The following is a 22,140-nucleotide window of genomic DNA, read 5'->3' as shown; positions in this document are numbered from 1 at the left end:
AGGCTGCTGCGCGGAGGCAGCAGGGCCCCCGTCCCTGGGCTGATGAGGCTGGAGTCACCCACACCCTTCCAGAACTCTCCAGCCCGGCTCCCCGGGCGCTGGCCTGGCAGCGTGTGGGTGAGGGTGCTGAGCCTGGTGTTTTGATTCCTGCGTGAGGCTGTGAGGGGTTGGGTGCAGACGAAGAACCTGAAGGACCGGCGGCTACCGGGCGTCCCTTCCTCCTGCGCCCCTGGGGCTACTCCGGCCAGGCCCGGCCGGGGGCGAGGAGCGGCTTTACCCTGCGAGGGAGGAACGGGGCTGGGCTGAGCTGAGCGCTAGCGGGACACGAGGGCGAGGCCAGTCACGGGGACAACTGGCTTTTGCTAGAACTTCCGAGGCGCAGAACGTTCTAAGGGATGGCTCAGGGCAGTGAGACACGGCAGGGGACTCGTCTTTCCGGAAGTGAACCCCAGCCCGGGACGCACCCCTGGGTGAGCCCACTGTCAGGGCAGCGGTTACTGGGGGCGAGGGGCAGAAGTGGGCGCTCTTTCTTTCCCTCCCACTGTTCCCCCCGCCAGGCCCACCCTCGGGTGGTTTAATAAAAGACACAGAACAGAAAGAAGGCAGGTTTAGAAAATAAAGTTTGTTGGGATCTTGAACATTTTGGATAAAACTAACAAAAAACAACACATTCAGGTCGTGGTGATATGAGGAGTGACGTCATCTTATTTAGTTCCCGTGACTTAACATACATCTGCTCGGTTATCCGTGCCGCCCCCCGGGGGGGGGGGAGGGTGTGTCGGGAGGTTACGGGGGTCTCCTGGAGGGAGCAGGGCTGCTCCGGACAGGCCGCCCTGGAAACGGGAGGGATGAGGTCAAGGTCGTTATGTGTTGCTCCGACTTTATAATTAGGCGTGTGACTATCTGATGTCGTTAACGTCGAGCAGCGGCGCAGCCTGCGGCCCGTGCTTTGTCCGCGAGCGCGCTGAGATTCCGCGGAGCCGGGCTGGAAGCAAGCGAGTCGGCACACAGGTGTTTGGCCGCAGCGATTAGTAAGTACGGATTCCGTAGCAGGGACACGATCGTGTTTCGGTGTCGGTCAGAGGGCAGGGGGAGCAGGAGAATAATCTGTTGACAGGCGTGAAAACAATTCGGCATGCATGGGGATTGAAAAAGAGAAGAAACAGAGGAGGTGCGGCTGAGTTTTTCCTAGGAGTGATCACAGTGCCTCGAGAGCGCGGGGAAGGGTCGCGGGGGGCCTTCACACAGTTCTGTCCGTCCCTGAGTGCTTCCTCGCCACCTTGCCGCCTCCGTTCACCTGGTCCACCGCCAGCGTCTCCACCTCGGGCGGGGCCTGCGCCGGGGTCGCGTGGTGGATGCGGTGCGCCACGCCCACGTGCGCCCTGTGCGGCTTCTCGCGGGCGGGGCTGGGCTGCTCGCCGGCGCTGCGGTCCGAGGCGATGGGGGGGATGACGAGGGGCCGCTCCTTGACGAGGTGGACCTCGGCCGACTCCCTGGCCAGCAGGAACGGGGTGGGGTCGGGCATGGCGTCCACCGGCTCCCGCAGAAGCAGTTTCCGGCTCTCGGCCCCGAATCTGTAGACCTCCTCGAACTCCGGGTGCAGCGGGGCCGAGAGGCTCTTCTTCATGCGGCGCCGGGGCGTCTCGGGCAGCCTGTCCTTGGGCGGGGCCGGCTTGTAGCTGGCCAGCGCGGGGCTGCCGGCCGGGCTGCCGTCCGAGGTGCCGCCGGAGCTCAGGAGCTTCCTCTTGGTGGCGTGCAGCTGCGACGTCAGGTAGGCGATGGTGCCGGCGCGCTGCTCCAGCTCGCTGCTCAGCGCGCCCAGCTTGTGGCTCTTCACCTTCAGCTCCTCCAGGTACCGCCTCTCGCGCTCCTTGATGCTGTTCTCCAGCACGACGACCATCGCGCTCTTCTGCTCCAGCTCGGTCAGCAGCTCGTTGTTCTCGTCCTCCTTCAGCTTCAGCTGCGCCTCCAGGTCTTCACATCTTTTCTTGAGTTCGCTGCTTCTAGAAGAGCCGTCTCCTGGAAGGCCAAGCCGAGGGGGCGGAGTGAGAACCCGAGGGCAGGGCGGCCAGGCCCTGGGGGGCAGGGAGACCTGTGCGGGGATCGGGGGTCTAGGCCGGCCTCCCCTCCCCACGGTGGCGGTTCCCCTGGCCAAGATGTGTGCGGTGCCCACAGGCCACACGGAAGGTAGGACCCCCATCGCTCGCGCCACCTCCGTGTCCTCTCCCCCCAGGAAAAGGTGGGAGATCAGGCGGTCTTTGAGGCCCCATCCAGCTCTCCAGCTTATTGCATAAAAGGATGTCTCCAAATTTCAAAAATGCTGACGTTAAAATGGGCAATTTCAGAGTATTAGACCTCTCCAAAGGCTGAGGATGAAACTGTTAGCAGAGCCATCTGTCTGCGCCATTCCAAGCACGGTTTGGAAACGCAAATGTAGACTTCCTTTATGTCTAGAGCACCAAAGCTCTGAAATTGCGGAGGAGGCTGGATGCCAGGCTGCCACCTTTCCCCCGACACGGGTCCCCTCTCTGCACCTCTAAGAGCATGGCATCCTTGGGCCTGAGTTCAGGCCCTACCTTGGTCCCTGGCCTGCCCCTAACACCACACAGGCCGCCCTTCGGCAAGACTCTCCCTGGCTGTGCTCGCGCTGTGCAGGGCGGCTGAACGGGGCGGGCGGTCCGTGAAGGTAGGAGGCCCTGGTGGTGAGGCCGGAACCAGTGTTTGTGGGTGCCTCTCAGATGAGGATGCGGGTTCAGGGATGTCAGAGAAGCTGCCGAACGGCTCCTCTGAGAGCCGCGTCTGCGTGTGCTTCCACCCCTGGGCGGGGCACCAGGCCCACCTGAGAGGCTTGCGCTCTGCCCCCCACAGGAGATGCCCCACGCCAGCTGTTACCACGAGCCCCTGATGAGGGGCCGGGTTGGTGGGCGGGTGGCCTCGGGACTCAGGGCCGAGAACCACGTCTGGAGAGGATATAGGGCAAGAATGGTGTTTCTACAGATTAGCGTGGGCTCAGAGGGGACAGGAAGTAAGGACAGCCTGATTTCGGTGACATGGATGGCGGGGTGCGGGCTGGAGTCCCCGACTGGAGGTGGCCATCCTGCTCTCCTGAACCCCGTCCCCAGGCCCCTCATCCACCGCACACAGGAAGAGGGGGTCCTGGCTCCCGGAAGGCACGCTTAGGAGACGTGGCACGGGTGGCGCAGGTGGAACGTCGGTGCTGGACGGCGCTCTCGGGCTCGGGGGAACGGTCACGAGGACCTAGACTCGCTCGTGAATAGTTGCTGCTCGTGTGAGGCCTGTTTAGGAAAAGTCATCTCGACTCAAATGCGGCTTCTACACTTTTAAAAGCCTCACCCTGGTCTGGGGAGCAGCTATTTGGGACAGGCCACAGAGGCCCGGCTTCTGTCTCCTCTGCTCCAGCTGCCATCAGGCTGATAGTTTTGGGGGTCCCTGAGGATTCTGGTTTTGGGGGAGCATTTCTGGGACTAGAGTCTAGAGAAAGACCTTCAGCGCTGCTCTGGGGGCCACCCAGTCATGTGACCCCTCGCTCAACCAGTCTGTAGAGAGCACACACTTTGTGCCAGGTCCTGTGCTAAGCTTCACGGACACAGAGGAGGTGGGACCCCGCTCCATCTCCTCTTTCCTTCCGGTTTAAATCACATCTATTTCTTGATTACAGAAGGGACACATACTCACTGTAAAAAATCAGAAAACCCAGAAGAACACAGAACAGGCATTCCAAGTACGTGTGTCGATCAGAAGGAAATAAAAGCACTCACCCCTCCCACCCCACCGACACACCGAGGGGTCCAAACTGCCCTCCCACCTTTTCTCAGAGAGCCCTGGTCACACGTGCAACTCTTCACAGCAAGTGTGTTTTCTTCTACGTGTGTAATTAGTGAAAACAGGTGGACCAACGTGTGCCTCAACAGAAAACAACAGGAAGCATCAGCTTTTGGGAAGGGAGTTCTTACCTGTCTGATCCGAACTTTTAAGTGTCAGCTCATACGTTAAATCTAAAAAGGAGATCATATATGTTAATTTTGTATGATTACAGTGTATTTCAAGACCTTCATCAACTCTGAAAACACACGATCGGCCTGCGAGTCCTGCCCGAACAGGGCAGAGGTTGGCAGCATTAGAGGCAAGAGTGAGAACAGCAACTATCAGCGGCCGCTGTCCTTACTCGGGTTCGGGGGGGCCCTTCTTTTCCCTGTTACACACTCCAGCACCCACAATTAGCAGGCAGCTTGCTCTGTGTAGTACACTTTGGTCCCTGGTTCCAAGACGCATGGTAGCTTCTAACCATTGCACCTGGATCCTTCAGGTCCTCAGTAAGCTGAGAACTGGCTTCACAGCTTTACGCTCGAGCGTGTGGCCTTGGCAAAGAGGATGAGGTGACGCATTCAAATGGACCCCAGCGATGACAGGGTTAACCAGAGAGAGAGAAGAAGAAGACCCCCTCCTCACTCACCCCGCACAGCTTTTGAGCCAGCCAGTGCGAGGTGACCTCGATGACAGGTCCTGCGTTGCTCTACAGCCCTGGCAGGCCTGGGGCTGCCCCCCGCCCTGGTCCCCGGAGCTCGTACCTGTGCAGTGTTGCTGCAGCCGCCTGATCTCAGCGTGCAGCCCCTTGAGCGTGCTGGCATGCTCCCGCTGAAGGAACAAGAGGTTCTTCTGCGCGCTGTGCAGCTGGTTCTCCAGGTTTGCGGTCGCCATGCTGGCATCCAGATGACCTGCAGGGGACACAGGGCCTGGTGGCTGTCCCCGACAACGAGGGTCTCGGGGTGGCGGGCTGGAAGAGGACGCCGCCTGCCGCCTGCCCTCCTTGGCTCTGCGGGCTGGAGGGCAGTGTGAGGCCCCGCTCCGGATGCAGAGGGCTCCCTGATTCCAAATCCTAGGCTCTCCGTGGGCTACCCGACTTCAACAGACTGAGAGCAAAATCTCCCTTGACAGACTTCCCTGAGGAGGTGAAGCACTGCTGCCTCTGCTCAGGAGAACCGGGCGCGGGGAAGTGGAACCTAGAGCTGGCAGGCCAGGAGGACGGCAAGCGTGCTGTTTCGGAGGGAAGCCCCGGGACCTCACAGAGTTGAGAGCCCCCCAAGTCCTTCTTTCCTTGGGAATTTCCTGAGAACCATTCTCACCGGGCCACGTGGTGGCTGCGGGTGTCTGGAGGCCGGACCCAGACCCTGCCATCTGCCACCCTCCGCCCCCGCCGCCGGCTTCCAGCCTCCATCACCAGCCACTCGCTCGGGGTCTTCGCTGTAACTCGAGAAATGTGGCGAAGCCAGTCGGCCAGTCTGTAAAAGCTGGCCCAGCGATTCAGGACGCCTTGCGCGGCGCCGCAACAGGCTGAGCGTGGACTGTGGATTATCTGCCTATAAATCACTCCTGTGGACACAGAGCCTCGGGTGCCTTTTTCCTCATCTGCTGGGCCAACGAGCGCCCCCAAAGGAAATACCACCCCTCAGAGGGCTTCCGGTGAGCGGGTGTGTGGCAGGGTGGCACGAGGGTCCGCTCTGGAGGTGGCAACACGCCGGGCAGCACCAAGCACTGTCTGTTACCTGTAAGCCCCGCAGCTTACAGATATTTACACCCCAGCTCTGGAGCTAAGAACGGCGCGTAGCTGGAACCCAGGACACGCGTTTTCATTCACACGAGGAGGCTGAAGGAGGAAAGGAAAGTGAGGGAGTGCAGAGGACAGAGAACGTGCCGGACAAAGCCTGGGCGAAGGGTGCACACGGACACGTCCTGGAAGGGACACGCCTGTCAGGGGGGAAGCTGGCAAGAGACAGCTGTGACTAAGAAGAAACAGCGCAGTTTTGGGTGGGAGTGTTCACTGCACCTATTACAGGACGCGATCTGGCAGTGTATCTGGAGCCTTAGAATTTAGCTTCCGTCTGACTTAGCGGTTCCACTTCTAGGAGTCCCCCAGAGGGAAATGATGGCCTCCGTGTGAGAAGGTGTAGCTATAGGAGGACGGTCATTACAGTGCAGTTCACAGTCAGAAAAGACCAGAGACAACTCAAAATCCAGCAAGAGGGAACTGGTTGAGTAAATACAGGATCATTTCTATGCAAGGAAGATCAGATTTCCCCAGGCCTTGAGCTCTACCTAAAAGCTGGCTGCAGGCCATGCCAGCTGAGTTTCCATCCACCAGAGCCTTCCTCAGGGGAGCTGAGAGCAGCCTTTCCACAGGAGCGAGGAAGGTTTCCGCCCCCGAATTGTCTCCCTGCCGTAGCCACAAGTTCCTTGTATGGGGCTGCCGGGCCAGACACTAATTCTAACTGGAGCCCCACGGTGCCTGAGACCCCGACCCTCTGTGGTCAGCACGTGGCCTTGGGAGGAGGACGCTGACCTAACAAAGGAGCCAGCCCGGAACAAGGCAAGTCCGGGGCGTGAGCTGTGAAGGGCTGTCCGAAAGCTGGACAGCCTCGACATCGAACGGAGGCAAATGCAGGACCGCTTCTGGAGCTTCCGGTAGAGATGCCCACGTTTACTTCTGCTCAGCAGACCTGAGTCGGTCACTCTGGCATCAATTCCGTTGTCTCACCGGGAACATCAACTCCTAGGCGCTACGATGGGCTTCGCAAGTGGCAACGCCAGAGGAGATGCCTTGTTCTCCTCTTTAAAAGGATGGACCCAAATCTGCGCTCCTGGTGGCTGATGCAGCAGGCAGAGCCTGTGTTTTAGGGGTTTGCCATTGACGAGAAAGAACAATTTACATTTGATCCAGAACTCAGTGTGTCTGGAAGGATGAAGAACGAGCCGGGTGTACAGTTGCTCCCTCGCTGCCCAGCGGCCTGGAGGGTCCACCGCTGCGTCTTGGTGACCCCACTTGGAAAACAGTTCTCAAGTCCACTTGCTTTTCTCCGTCTCTACACCTAAGCCACACCACCCTCACCTGAATCGCTGTGGAATCCTCCCTCTGTCCTTTCTCGCCGCCTCGATTCCGTCCCCACGTCGTAGCAGAGTGATTTTCACAGGATCTTCGGGGGCCCCCACGGCTCTGAGTGAGGCTGGTCCACATGGGCCCGGGCCTGGCCCTGTGCCCTCTGTGCTCAGCTGCTCGGTGAGCCTCCAGGGCCTTGGCTGGGCCTCGCCTCCGCACCCCGGGGCCTTGTCTTGGGCTCCTCTGCCCAGAGTGCTCCTCTCGGGTCCTCCCTCGGCCCCACCGTTCCCGTGAGCTGACGTCTGCGTGTCCTTTACTTCTCGGCCCAAGTTCACTTCCTCCCGGAAGCCCTGGCCCCCGGGCTGGGCGACGTCACGCACTCTAAGCCTTCACGGCCTGCCCATAACTAGTTAACGGTCTCGCGCCTCCACGCGCAGACTGCAGGCTCGGTCCCCGCTGTACCCCGGGCCCTTGCACGGTGCCTGGCGCCCAGGAGGCCCACCGCCAGCACCTGCTAACCCAGTGGGCCCAGCGCCGGGTTGTCCAGCGTGGGTGCGGCACCAGGGGAGCTTGAGGCCCTCAGGGCTGAAGAGCCTTTGCTTCCACGAGCTTCTGGCTTAACTTACAGGCATGCCTTGCACAGAGAGAGCGCGATGTGCTAAAACTGCAACCCAGTTTCGTCCGGCACTGACGGCACAAAATGAGGCGTCGCCGAGACCAGAAATAAACATGTGTTCTGTGACCTACCGTGGGGGGCAGGGAGGGGAGGGGAAATGTGGCCTCAGCAGGCACCCCAGTCCCATCACAGTTTGGTATTAAATTTTATTTGTAACAAATTTAATATGGTTTAAATAAGTATTCACATTCCAACGGCCTTGGCGAGTCGGCGACTTGAATGGCACTAAAGCTGTAATTCATTAATTCACCGTCATAACTACAGAAATACAAGCGTGCCCTTGAAGCTTCCCATTAGCCTGGGCAGGCAGTCTGGGGAAGAAGGAACATGAGGTGAATAGAGGAGCGCGATTATATAACGTGCAAAGCCGGCAAGTGAGCTTTGACGGCTCCGTTTGGAGCCCTGACAACCAGAGGACAGGGGTTTTTCAGCCCCGTGATATTCCATTTGGAGGTTGGTCTCTCTTCTTCCACACTCTATGCTGACTTAAAAGGCCCGGAGGAGGGGATGCCATCTGTGTGGGGCGTTCTCTGGTTGTTGGATATACATGCACGAGACAGGTCCACTTAGGTCCAAGGAAACAAGTCACACCTCAGATGGGATCCAAATTACTACAGTATTTTCTCATCAGCTCAAAAGGGTACGTAGTATCACTGACTTGCTGAGGACAGGGAGTTGCTGCTGCTTAAAAGAAGGTGATGGTTCAATGTCTTCTCATTACTCACTGATGACATGGAATCACTGCAACGACTTAGTCCTTCCCAGAAGCTGACGTGAATGAAGCTACGGAAGCATCCTGTGCAGGCCAAGCAGACACAGCTGAGAGATGCAGGTAGCATGGAGGAAGGGATGGCGTTGGTTCCGGCAGGCTTGATTCAGAATCTCTGGCTATGGGAGCCAGAGACGGGAAGGAGCGTTGACGACCCCTCCCTGAAAGGGTCAGCGTGATGGATGAAGGTAAGGTGCCGGCATCTGCTGCAGAAGAATAATGCTTCCTGCTTGAGTAAGAGGCACTCAGGCCCTCTCAGCCGTGTGTCAGCCAGTAGTGCAGCGTGGCTGACAAAACACCGCACTTTCCCTGTCAAAAGGGCATACCCTGCATGTCGTGGGCGCTTTGTACTGCAGCTCCTTGTCTCGAGGCAAATCCCATTTCGTGTCTCAGTGTCACCGGGAGCCACCGGCAATTTTACAGTTATTTGCTCGGTCAGAGGCAGCGTGGTCTGGACACGGGCCCTCTTCTCTCCCCAGAGATGCAGCCCTCACTGCGGAGGATGGCGTTCCAGCCACGGTGGCAGCCAGAGAGCAAGCCCCACTCTGCCCACTTCCTCCCGTGGAACCCTGGCAGAAGCAAAGGGCGTGGGCATCTCAAAGCAAGACCACCCATGGGGCAGGTTACCTTGATCGTGACTCGGAGGTTAGGCCACATCCATGATTTTTCCCGTGGCAAATTCACTAGACATTAAATTTCTGCGAATTTACTGTTCCCTCTATATGGTCAGAAAGTTAACACTTGAAAAGGGCCAAGTTCTATAGAGGTTGGCACCTGGCCGAGACAGCTTCCCGGAGCGGGCAGGGATACTAACATCACCTCGTGGTGACAACATGCTTTTAATGACGGTTCTCAGAGAGACGTGAGGACCCCGACCTCACTGGGTCTGCTCTGTATCCGCATGAGGACAAACTGCCTGTCAGTAGCTCACGTCCAGTTCTCAACCCAATTCAAAGTAATGTCCTTTCCTCCCTTTGGGGGCATTAATGTATAAATGATGACATCGTGATCTTATTTATGGACCATCTCCACTTGCACAAGCACAAAGTGCTTCCCCATCACTTACGTCGTTTGTTCTCACAAACACCCAAGGAAAAACAGGAACGTCCTGCCCACAAGTGAAAACATAAATCAAGAAATGCTGCATCTGAACCTTGAGGCTGCTCCTCGCCCTCAGATCCTGTGGGCGAGAATCTGGAGGGCGGGGGTGGCCTTCACCTTCAGGCAGAAATTCAGATGCTTTCCACAAAGCATACACGTGATCTCCAGTGCTCTGAAGCTGAGGGGGAAATGTGCGCAGCCCACTGCAGCAGCCTCTCGGCGGGAGGGTCTGCCGCGTTCCCCCAGCGCAGCGCGGGGCGAGCCCGGAGCCGCACTGCTCAAGGAGGTGGGACCCACCCTCCCTATGCTCCAGGTGGGACAGTCAGCAACCAGGAAGGCCCTGCCGACCACCCGGTACGGCAGAAAGACTCACCAACAAGTCTTGCTTTTTTTTTTTTTGGCCACGCCGTGCGCATGCGGGATCTTAGTTCCCGCTGCCTCGTCCCTCCGATGCTCTTGGCCCACCCTGCCTGCTCAGCTGCCCACCCCTGCCCCGGCCTCGCCCCATACCACCTACACTGCTGCCCTCTCACCCCTGGCATCTGCCACAGCCCCAGCACGGGGCCTCTGCACACTGGTTCCCGCAATCCGCACTGCTCTTGGCAAACCACCTCCCCCCCCCCCCGCCCCGCCTAATCAGCCCCCATTCTTCCTTCGTGTCTGAACTCCCAAATTACGTACGGGCTTCAGTTACTTTTATACGGCTCCCCGATCGTACCGACTGGAGATCTCAACAAGAATTACGCGGCATTAATCAAAAAGCACTGCAGCAGCACTGATTTGAACATGACCTCATCCTGTAATTTCTTCATACGCCAGAAACAATGTTTCAAAGTATCCCTGGACCACATTTCTTAGGCTAACAGAAATGGAATATCTTTGATAGTAAAAGGTCTCACCATTTAAAAATGGGACACTTCTTTGTTCCTGGGCAATCAAAAGTAGACTTATCTATTCTCTCAACACAAAGCTTGTGGAAATAGGGTAATAATTTTAGAATCTGAAAAAAAAAATAGTACACCCAGTACTCACGTGGTGCTGTGAATTAGTTATAACAAGCTATTTTAGATCCTAGTCATGAATAAGTTATAACCCATTCACATCTGGTTCTCATGCCGTGAACCGTCAGAATGACTGGCGTCCCACTGCCTCTGCGCGTGCTCGGCAGGGCCTGGGACCCGGCGAGCGTCTTGTGCGCAAGGACCTCTGTGGCTGTTTTGTGGGAACTGTCTGTGTGGCTCTGGTGTCCTCTGGCTGAAGCACTGTCACGGAGTAAATGAAGGTTGGCCAGAGGACAAAGGCAAGTGTAGTGATTAAATGTAAGAGGAGAAGAGATGGTTCCCAGCAGGGAGGTGGTGTCCTGAGTGGATTCGTGGACTCAGGAAATGTTGAGGGTGGCAGAGACCTTCAAAATCAACTATTCCAATACCTCTTTATTTCAAGATCAAGAACCTGTGGCCCAAAGAAGATTCGCTTAGCACAACGGGATAAAAAAAAGAGCAGAATGGCCAAAGTCTTAAGGTGCTAGAGTGTTTGGGGTTAAATCTGAACCCTATCTTGTCACCTAAACCATCGTAATATCTAACTTAAAGGGTTAAGTGCTAAATGCAATCACTTATGGTGTCTGGCATGTAGTAAGTGCTCAATAATTGTTACCTATATTATTTTATGTAAATATTGATCAATATATAAATATTGTTTACTTATTCCCACACTAGGGTATTTCCTGAACATCATCTAAGTGTGGAAATGAGCTAGCAAAGGATTCCAGTTACTTCCAAAGAGGGCAACATAAAAGCAAACACAAGCATTTTCTGCTGGCCTTTTCCATTTTCACTGGAGAGGAGCCATTCAGGGAAGCCAATAAAGAGAGTCAGGCAGAATCAGGCACCCTAAGGGACAGTAAAACCTACTTCCTACGTTGAATCAATCTATAGTACTCTACAAGAAGCTAAAAAAAGGTGGATGGCTAATTAGGCCATCAACTCTCAATCTAAAATACCTGCTTGTAGGAAAGGAAACTTACCATCTCTGAAAAATGAAGCCTGATGTTATTCTGAATTCACAACAATCCTGGACAAAGAAACTGTTTTAAGTTGCACGACCCTGTTATTTCTACTTGCACGTGTATTTAAGAAGTTCAGCTGATAAGTTATTTGAGAATCCCAAAGAGTTAGGACACTAAGAAAAAGGACAGCATTTCAAGGAAGCGTAAGCACTCAACAATCACTCCAAAAACATTCTGGTAAAAAGAATGAACACCATTAAAAAGTGGAAGTAAAAAAACGTTGAAAGCAAAAGATGCAATTATTTTTTTGAAGTGACAAAAAATCTTGTTTATTAATCATTCTTAAGCAATTGGGATATTTTTAAAGCTAAGACAATAGGCGGGTCAAGAGCTTAGCACAGGAGTCAGAATCCTGGGCTCCAGTTCGCACTCAGCCACGTTCGAGCTGCAGCCTCTCTGTGCCCTCACCTTCTTCTCCCATAACATGAGGAACAATAACAGTACCTACAAGACATAGTGACTGGGGGGATAAAATGAGCTATCTTAGATAAAACACTTAGCATGTGTCTGTCTACTGTGATAAAGTGGTAACTGAACTAAATTTGCACTCATCCAAATGTGGAAACTTCGGATGGAGACGCTTTTTGGGGTCCTGTTCTCTGTCTGGGTGGGCAGTGCACATCACCTTTTAATGGTTGGTCTCTAAAAGCTAAAAGAGGAGAACGCCAGTAGAAACCAAAAGAAGAAAAGCATCTTTTGCAAGATAACCACCTCACAGAGTAATCTGAATGTCTGCCAGTGAGGAGTTAGCGTGGCACATCTGAACTATGATATCCTTAAAAATGATAATATGCATCTATATTTATTGACAAGGAAATACATCTATACTAGGTTAAGTCAAAAGAGTATATTAAAAGCTGTATATATCATATTTTTGTAGATACAAGTAGAGAAAAAAATTCTAGAAGTATACACAATGAAACATTAAAAGCATTTATCTCTAGACGGTGGATTGTGGGTGATTTTTACTTAAAAAAAATTCTATTTTGGTACTACCTAAAGCTTCTTTAATGATGAAAATATATTACTTTATAGCCAGAAAAAACTATAAAGCTGTTTCTCTTACAAAACATAACCACTAACTATCCACTAGCAAAGTGGTATCATATGTTTTAATGATGTTGTTCCAGGGTAGTCTTGGGATGCTTTACCAGAACCAAGGAGAATTAACGGGAAGGCAATTTTTATAAAAGCAACAATTTAGTGTCTCCGAGATATGCAGAAAACGATCATGACGAGCCCTCGAGCGCCTCCCCACCCCCACGCATTGTACATTCCTGTAATTCTCTGACATTATCTGTCATAAAATACAAGGCTCATCACAATTCTTTAGACACTGACAGCCATTTCCTTCTCAAAGAACGTACAGCCTGACATTAAAGTTGTAACAGATGTGATTAGAGGCACCAGCAATTAGGCAGGGAAACGCGATATGTGGTCGTCTGGGAAGGCTGCAGTCACTGGAGGCGTACGTGGTGGATTTATGAACCGTGTTTCTCTGCAGTCTGATTATCTCATACTTTAAGAGTTTCTATTTGACTTCTATTTAAAAACCACGTCACGTGTCTGTACGCTGGTAGGGGCGCGGTCCCTCTGTGTGTAAACGTCTCAGGAAGAAAGCAAGTCTGTGTTTCAGGTTGTCTAAAAGTGCCTCTGAGTGGGCCGTGGCCAGGTAGAGAAACACATGCACTCCCACGGTCTGAAATCACACAGTACCTTCTGGGAGTGCCCAGGGCCTCCCAGAAAACTGGGCAACTTCATGGCCAGAATGCTTATGCCCTGTGGCAGACCCCACCCCAGGAGGCAGGCGCACCAGCACCCCATCTCCTGGCTGTGAGGGGCTGCCATCCCGGGCATCACGTCAGCACACAGTCGGCTCAGCACTTCCTGTTTCAGGGAAGTTGCTTCTAGGGCAGGGGGTGGCCAGGTGGCCGGCGGGTCTGTGGTGACGCCACTTGGCCCTTCCTGCTCTCCCTGCATCCCCCTCCTGCCCTTCCTGGGCAGCCTCCAGCTGACTGCCCTGCCCCCTGCCCCCCGCCCCCGGCCCGGGATCACCCAAATCGCCTCATTTCAGAAGCGAGGGCAGGAAACATTTGCAACTAAAGAGAGATGCCATTTGTGAGCTCCTGACAACCTTGTCCTTTACCAAGATGATCCTGAGCCAATCATTTAGGGACATATAAAATCTCAAGCCTTCCCACACAAATAGCTCTACCGAGTGATATCTGCCTTTAAATGGAAAGGAAAATTAGCAGGTCATATCTGATTAGTGTTTCCATTTCTACATCTGACTGTGATTACTGCAGATTTTAATTGTCTGCTGGTTGATGACGAAAAGGTATGGTGACCCAAATGCCAAACTGTCCTCTTACACTGACGAAACAGGAGGTACTTCTCAAGTCTTAGCGCCTGACAATCACTACCCTAAACTGTATTTCCGAGGCTGAGATGTGTGCGCTTGCTTTAAAGATCTCTCTCTCTCTATGGTCTGCCAAACGGATGAACCATTTCAATTGATTTAACTGATAGGGCTTCTTTTATCCATTTTGTGCGCCTGACTAATTAGGCCCCCAAAAAGAAGGAAAGGTATTATTATTATTATTATTGGCCGCACCGTGCAGCATGCTGGATCTTAGTTCCCCAACCAGGGCCAAGGATCGAACCCGTGTCCCCTGCATTGGGAGCATGGAGTCTTAAATCACTGCCAGAGAAGTCCCCCGAAAGAAAGGTATTATTAACCAAAGCTCTATACACTTTAATTTAGCCATACTTTTCCTTTATTACTTATACTAAAGTAAACTAGTCGGTTGTTTCATTAGTGCTAATAGAACATATTTAGCTAAACTCTCGCTAAGCATCTCAGATGATCACTGATAGAGAAAAGAGACTTTATCCTCGTGCTATTCTAGAAAGGACTCTGCCCGGTTCCAGCCATGTCATCTTGGACAGCATTACAATTTGGCTAGGCAACCAAGCAAAAACAAGACACCTCCCGACGTGCCCTTCTACAAAATGGCCCACACGAGTTATTTCAGACAAGTTGAAAGAAGAAGGATAGTAGAGAGCTTTGAAATCATTAAAACAGTCCAACAGTAGTCAATTCAGTGACTAAAGGAACCAGGCCCAAGCATTCAGTTTTAGTAATTACATACCCTCTGGTGATCAGTGATAAAATATTTTTACGGGACTTCTTTCCCTATGGAATAACAGCTGGAGTACAAATATTTTTAAAAGAAGACAAACCTATTCTTTTAAAAAGGCATTTACCTGGATCTTCGCTTCCTAGAACGTTTCTGATGGCTCCAGCATGTCCACCTAAGGACGCCTGACCTCTCGACTGCCCATCTACTGCTCTGACAGTCCCGACATACATTATCCACATCTTTAAAAGTTTCCTTTCTGTGAGCCTCCTGTGCCGTGTAGAATAAATGAGGCACGTTTACTGATGACATTTAGGGTGACTCCCATAAAGTTCTCTCTACTCACAATGATTCTTTTATTGTGTCAGGGGTTGGGAGAATTCCCAGAATCCTATACTCCACTTCTTTAGTAAGTCACGCATTGAGTTCCAGGGGAGGAGAAAACCTCCCCACAGAATACTGCTCTATTAACAGGGTCTGGCATTTAAAACAAACAATACTGAGATCCAGATGAAGCTGCCAAGAGTGAGAATGAGGCAAGGCATGCAGGTGCTGTGCAGGTAAGTTACGGTTTGTCTTTGCAGCCAAGTTTGGATCATATTAGATAAACGAGCCATTAGTACATTAGCCAGTAGAAATAACTAAAAACAAATAAAGGTAAAATAAGAGGGAGGGCAATTGTCTTTCACAGATTACCTGTCACCTGTGGGAGGACAGCAGAAGAAATTGGGGAAAGAAAACCATCACGGCATTTTATATTCATTTGGAATTTTCAAAGAAGGGGATGCAATGCAGTATTTTCTCACTCTTCCTGTCCTTGACACTATTTTTCTTTTGCACTTTTGTCGCGTTTTCCATTTGTATGACAGCCTTTGTTTTGTTTTCCTCTCGTATTTGACCTCATACTCCCACAATGGGATTAATTATAATCATGAAACTCTTTCGGGGCCCACTTTAATTTAGATACTTTTAATAATAAGCATACGATGTATCCGTATTTTTGGAACTTGGCAATTTTGGTTTAGAGTGCCCAGATTTTCCATTTGAAGTCCAAAATCCTGAGGCTGGGTGTTTCAGCTTCTTCTGGTTGATCCAATTCTGGTGGCGTCTATCAGGCAGTTGGGAGCCAGTGGAATTTGTTTTTCCTCCCATTTTTCATAATGGGCAGGATGGTCACCTCAGATCACATGGTTTCTTGCTGGTTGTGTGGGAGGGTGTGAAGCAGCTTCCATCTCAGCGAAACATCTGCGCCAAGATCCTTTTCCGCTGGCTTTACCCTGCTTTTCTAGGGTGTGACCACCGCAGTTTAAAGTGAGCTTGCTGATGGAGATGGTGTTGGTGATAGATAGACCTGTTCCGTCTCCCCCACTCTACCCTGACACAGCCTCTGCGTTGGTCTAAGGCACTTAGACCATACTCAAAGGCATTTTTTTTATTGTGAAAAGCTGAAAATCATTCACAAAAATCGACATTACGGCTATTATTTACCAAGTGTCTGTGCCAGGCTCATAGGTAACCACCTAATTCTTGAAACAATCACACAAGAGAGGTACGATACCCATTTTTTTAAAACATCTTTATTGGAGTATAATTGCTTTACAATGGTGTGTTAATTTCTGCTGTATAACAAAGTGAATCAGCTATATGTATACGGTACCCATTTTTTGCGGAACTAAGGCTCAGAGGAGCAAGACCTTTGCCTAAGTGTACATGAGGCCCATGAGCCACATGCAAACTGTTTCCAAAGGCGGGCACCTCCTCTGCCTCCAGACGTGTGGAGTTTGGAACCAGAAGGTCTCATGACAGCTCTGGGAGAAGGTGTCAGTTCTGGGTGCTCTCTGTACCCTGTGGAACGTTCTGTCCCGGGTGGCCGCTACAGAATGCAGCAGTAGTGACGATGCTGACAGTGACAAGAGTTGCCACGTACCTAGCGTACCGTGTGCTCGGTACTGTGCTGAGTGCTTTCTGTGCCTTCTCATCAAATCCAACAGCTCTGAGACAGGTACTTGCTATCTTCCCAACCTTATGTACTGAGGCATAGAGAGCTCAGAGCCTTATGGAGATCACACACAGACTGGGTATCCTCCTGGTGCTTTGTAGCTCCCTTTTCCCATTTCTTTTTAAGGAGGGAGAAATTGTGCTAACGTAGGTCTACACTTTTATTAGGAAAGATCTAACCCTTGGCTCAGAATTTCTCTTAGCTGAATCTTAAAGCATCCAGTGACAAGACTTTACCAAGGCGTAACTGTCTCCATCGGCTGCAGTCCAGCTGGAAGTAAGCTGCAGAGATGAGCTGTACTCAGGGATGAGCCAGAGCGACGCAGCAGGTAGGGATGAACCCCCGGGCTCTGGATCCGGAGCCAGCGTGCTGCAGTTTGATTCCTAGCCCTGCCACTTATTAACGATGCACCTTTGGGCGAGTTATGTATAACTGCCCAAATGGGAAAACTGCCAAATGGGAAAATAGTACCTACTTTATTGGGGTTGTTGTGAAGATTAAATGAGTTGACCTAAAGAGGCGCTATCCGGGACTTCCCTGGCGGTCCAGTGGTTAAGACTCCGTGCTTACAATGCAGGGGATACGGGTCTGATCCCTGGTCAGGGAACTAAGATCCCACATCCCACGTGGCAAAAAAATAAAAATAAAAAATAAGGAGGCGCTATCCAATAGAACTTCCTGCAGTGGTAGAAATATTCTCTTCTCTGCTGTCCAGTGAAGCTCATGACACACTGAGCCCCTGATATGTAGCTGGTGTGTATGAGAAAAGGAAATTTTCTTTTTATTTACTTTGATTTGACTTAATGCAAATTTAAGTTGTCCCACGTGGCTGGGGGCGACCATACTGGGCGGCGCAGATTTAAAGCGTTTACAGCTGTGCCTAGAACTACGTACTGGCTGCCGTCGGTGCTCCGACACGGAGAGCCATCCCCAAGCGCTCCCTGGCTCGCAGCTACTCCACTGTGGAGCCCGCCGTGGCTGCTCTCTGCACTGCAAGAACACTTCAACCGGACTTTATTCTAACTGTCATTATCATCATCCCATCCCATCTTGCGTCTTTATAGCGTTTATCACTACCTAAAATGAGGTCATTGGTTGCTCTTTCTTACAGGACTAGAATGTAAGCTCCATGAGAAGAAGGGCTTTCTGTCTGTTCCCTGCTATAATGCCAGCACCCAGGGAAGGCCTCCCTCTAGGAATCTAAGGTGGCCCTTTAAGAAAGCATTCTCTCTAGTTGAGAATTAGTGGTAATCTCACCCAGTCTCTGGTCTGACACCCCCCGCAATTAGGTAGTGTCTTTTGTATTAGTGACATGAGAGGACTTGGAAATACTTCTCTGACTGGCATGGGAATAAGGCAGAGGAGGAAGGAGAGCTAGTTCACGCATGCCTTTGGGAAGCTCACAAATAAAAAGGCCAGAAAACTATCAAGCCATGTAAAAATGAGATACAGTTTAATTTCAGTGGGAGGGAAAGTGTGCGCCTGTTCAGGACGTTCTGCAGAGCCTGTGACACACGGGGTCTCACTGGGTGCAGCTTATACACCTGGACAGTTATTCCTGTTAGGGGCTGACTGTGCGGGTTCCTGGCGCTGACATAGGCACAGCACCAAACCCGAGAGGTGGCTCTGCCAGCGTGAACTGGGCTGGCTTTGCGCTTTCTCAATTTTCGGTGGTGGCAGAAACTCAGAAATTCAGGAAATGCACATGCCGAGCTCTGATGATGCTTTTCCTGGTCAGTGACAGAGAGAGAAAAAAGAGGACAATGCAGCGACTTTTCCATAAAGCTAACTTTATTCAGTTCAAAGGACACGTTTTTATTTTCATTTTAGAACCTCCCAATTAAAAAACGCACCGTTCCATGAATTCTACAAGCCTAGAAACCACTCGAGTCGCCAAGAGGTTATGGTGATGGCCAGGAGCTTAACATCATCATCGATTTTGTTTTTTAATTTATCTTTTGGAGTTTACGAGGCGCATTGCAACAGGCCTAACAACCAAGCTTCCTTTTACATATGCACCTCGAGGTTAAAGGTCAAGCCAGCATATGGTCTAAAGTGCTAGCTGTGTACTCAGTCCTATGCCTGTAGCTTATTGGGCATATAAGACTCAGCCACCAAAGTACACAGAAAACAAAGTATAATTAAATCCTCCCGAGGATGCTCAGTAAGGAGCTAGGGGAAGGGTAACCCGTCACAGCACCTGAAGCTCCTTCTCAATTACCTCTCTCTCATAGGAGACTTTGTGAATCCCCGGCATGTGAGGACCATGCCCCAGTCATTTTAGCGTTCCTGGTACCTTACACATTGCTGGGCACATGGAGGTGCCTAAGGAATGTCGAGTGGCTAAGGACTGCAGTGACCAAGATGGTCTGAAGAGGCTGGGACTGGAGCTGGTCCTTAAGGATGGGCAGGGTTTACACAGGAGGAGGTAAGTGAGAATGAAGTTTCAGAAGTCACAGTGAGACCATTACACTGTCTGACATGGAAAGAACATTCTGGGGAGTGGTGGAAAATAAAATCAGATAGAAAAGCGAGGACTGGATTTGAGTTGCTTATTAAAAGCCGCTCAGAATAGTTGAGATGGAAGAGAGAGGAAATGGGAAAAGTTGAGCTTACCCATTACAGCCAAAGCTCTACCAGAGGGAATTGAGTCTGGTGGGGATGATGCAGGGTGAAGGGAAGGGAAGGGAAGGGAAGGGAAGTGCAGCAGCAACACAGCCTGAAGCTCCAGGAAATCAGCATAAACATAGTAAACAACAGAACTGCCTTGTACTGAGGGCTCACATATCCGGGAGCACCAAGCTACACATGGTAGAAGCACTCTGACGACTAGACGTCCTCCTCCTATCTCACACATTAGCAAACAAGCTGAAAGGGTTAAAGGACTTCCTTTAAGTCACAGCTAGCAAGTGGCTGGGTGGGGCTTCATCCCAAACCAGGCTGACTCCAGGGCCACGCCCTTACCCATGAACGCCACTGTTCTCCCCAGGTGGAGATGAAAGGCATGCATGCCTTACAGAGCCAGAACATCCTTTGCCCCGTATTCTACTTGTTAAAACATCCTTTGCCCCATATTCTGCTTGTTAAAACTCCTCTTCCGCTCTTTTCTGCTCCTTCCCCCATATTTTAAGTGTTAAGCTTCTCCAGTCTACTCTTTTTCGCTCAGTGCTAACCGGGAGAATTCCAGTGCTTATTCTTGATGCTTGTGAAGAAAACATCTCAGAATAAGAGAGAATGTTTCTTCGCTCCTAAAGCTGCAGAGAAGCAGACACTATTCTGGGTTAAGAAGCTATAGTTCTGGTAAAGAACCATAAGCGTACTCTGCTATTCAGTGTGGAAATGTGTATAAAGTTATATACTTCTGTTTTATTATCAAACAAGTATTTTAAGACATTTCGACTTCAGAGATTATTTCTGACTCATTTAAAATGTAACTCAATTTCTAAAAGTTTGCTTTTCTAATAGGTTGCCTTACTTGATAATTTATCATCGTAGTAATATAATTTAAAGAGATATCTCTGTTTTGAAGATACAGAATTTTTTAATTTTTAAAAAAATAATCTTTTATTATTAAAACACCTTTAACCCCCCTTTTTTCTTATATCTTTATTGGAGTATAATTGCTTTACAGTGTTGTGTTAGTTTCTGCTGTATAACAAAGTGAATCAGCGATACGTACACATATATCCCCATATCCCCTCCTGCTTGAGCCTCCCTGCTCTAGAAATTTTAGGGCTTCCTGGTTAGTTAGAGGAGGGGCTTTTGCTCTTCATACAGAAGGCTGAATTAAGTGCAGACACTAACACATTCTTTATTCAGATGGAGTTTGAGTCTGCCCGTTCAGATCAACAACTGGTGTGACAACCCGGATGGCTACCAGCATGGGGAGGAGAGAAAGAGGAGGACAGGGGCTCCTTGCTGAGATAAATATAATCCAGCAAAGAGGGGCGAAGGTAACGCCCATCGGGTCTTGCTGAGGAGCTTGCCTGCTTCCGCAATCTGACTGACCTGCTTGGAATACCCTCCACGGAGGATTTTCGTTTTCCTCAGAGAATCTACACAGTCACTGTTTTACAGCTGCTGCAAGATGCAGTTGGTTATATTGGTCCAGAGAATACACGGAGTTGGTGTGTAAATTTTATGACTTGAGACAAGTGTAGGCAGTCAGAATTTGAGGGGGAGCATCCCGCTGGTGAACCCCATTTGCGGGTCTGACCGAGTTAGGCAGTGGTACCCCCGGGGAGACTGGAGGTCTGGAGACACTATGGGTTGTCACAGCTGGGGAAGGGGCACATCTGGCACCTGGTGGGTAGAGGTCAAGTGTTCTGCAAAACAGCCTACGACGCACAGGAGGGCCCTCACAATGCAGAATGGTCCTGCCCCGTGTCTCAGCACTGGGTCAGAGTCAACCTAATCTGAGGCAGGCCTTTTGTGCCTTCTGACGAGGTTTACTCTGCTCTCCTTGGGTTTCCGGGATTGCTAGTAAACCGTGGGTGACGGAGTGCTCAGGAGGGACAGGTCCCAGCCACGTGCAGCCTCCTTCCTATAACAGAGGGCTCCTGACCTTGGAGGAAAGGCAACCATCAGCGAGAGACTCCCAGGGTGCCTGCTGGAGACGGTTTCTTCTCCACGTCTTCAACTCTTGGTGAGGCAGGTGTGCAGAAAGGCACCGCTTTACCGGCCTCACTGTCCTGGGTCAGGATATGTGAATCTCCTTTCTTCGGCTCAGAAGAAAGGGGCTGCGGGTAAAATGTGCCTAAGAATATAAATCATTTTCCTCCTGTTATCGGATGGCATGAGATGTTGCTTTTCCTCTGTGAATGTTTAAGTGAGCTGAGAAATGGAGAGGGTGAATAAGAGAATTCTGCAACCCCCAAATAGGGACTCCAGATTTACGGTTATAAAGCTGCATATTTCTGCAGACATTAAATGTATATATCGAAGTTGACCCAATATACGCTTTCAGCAGGAGTGCTCTGTTCTAAACCATCAGGGAATCTCTAGGAAATGATGATGTGTAAAGGCTTTAACATTTCTTGAACGCAAAGGAATTCCTGTTTTTAAGAGGACCACTAAATACTTGCATAAATCTTAAGACGCTTCTAAAGACTCCTAAGAAATTTATGAAATCATACCAGAACTCTTAATATTTTACATGTACTGACACGAAAAGGTTTCCAGGCTGGGAGAAATGAAAGTACAGGCTCCATGGCCACCCAGGAAACCCTGTTTATGAAAAAGGGCCATCATTTAAACTTTGTAATTTGCAGAAATATATTGGAGAAGTTAAAGAAATGTGTTGAGCTGCCAATTTAAAAAATGGTTTTCTGCTTGGAAAAGGTCACTTCCAGAGTCAAAACAATTACTCAGGTTATAAAATCCCAGTTTGGAAATAAGATACAGGTGCAAACTGAAAAGCTATTTATCTTCTTTAAAAAGCTTCCGTACTAAGAACAAGAAAGAAGGTATTCCAGTAGAACATGGAAGACACATGA

The 22,140-nt window shown here is 50.8% G+C and overlaps 1 protein-coding gene across 1 annotated transcript in view; it reads right to left on the bottom strand.

The window, feature by feature from the left end:
• Window positions 1–602: 602 nt before the first annotated feature.
• CCDC92 (coiled-coil domain containing 92) overlaps window positions 603–22,140 on the bottom strand; it is a 29,714-nt gene continuing 8,176 nt past the window's right edge. Inside the window, exons 2-4 of the mRNA XM_082667309.1 lie at window positions 4,590–4,736; window positions 3,975–4,016; window positions 603–2,019 (exon numbers count right to left, since the gene is read on the bottom strand). Coding sequence (XP_082523435.1) covers window positions 1,241–2,019; window positions 3,975–4,016; window positions 4,590–4,719 — 951 coding nt within the window. The 5' untranslated portion in view covers window positions 4,720–4,736 and the 3' untranslated portion in view covers window positions 603–1,240. The remainder of the gene's footprint in view (window positions 2,020–3,974; window positions 4,017–4,589; window positions 4,737–22,140) is intronic.

The sequence above is a fragment of the Grampus griseus genome, assembly GCF_964374135.1.
Source record: "Grampus griseus genome assembly, chromosome: 12".
In the NCBI taxonomy this organism is placed as follows: Eukaryota; Metazoa; Chordata; class Mammalia; order Artiodactyla; family Delphinidae; genus Grampus; species Grampus griseus.
The sequence above is the reverse complement of the archived record's forward strand: the minus strand, read 5'-3'. Positions and strand labels throughout refer to the sequence as shown.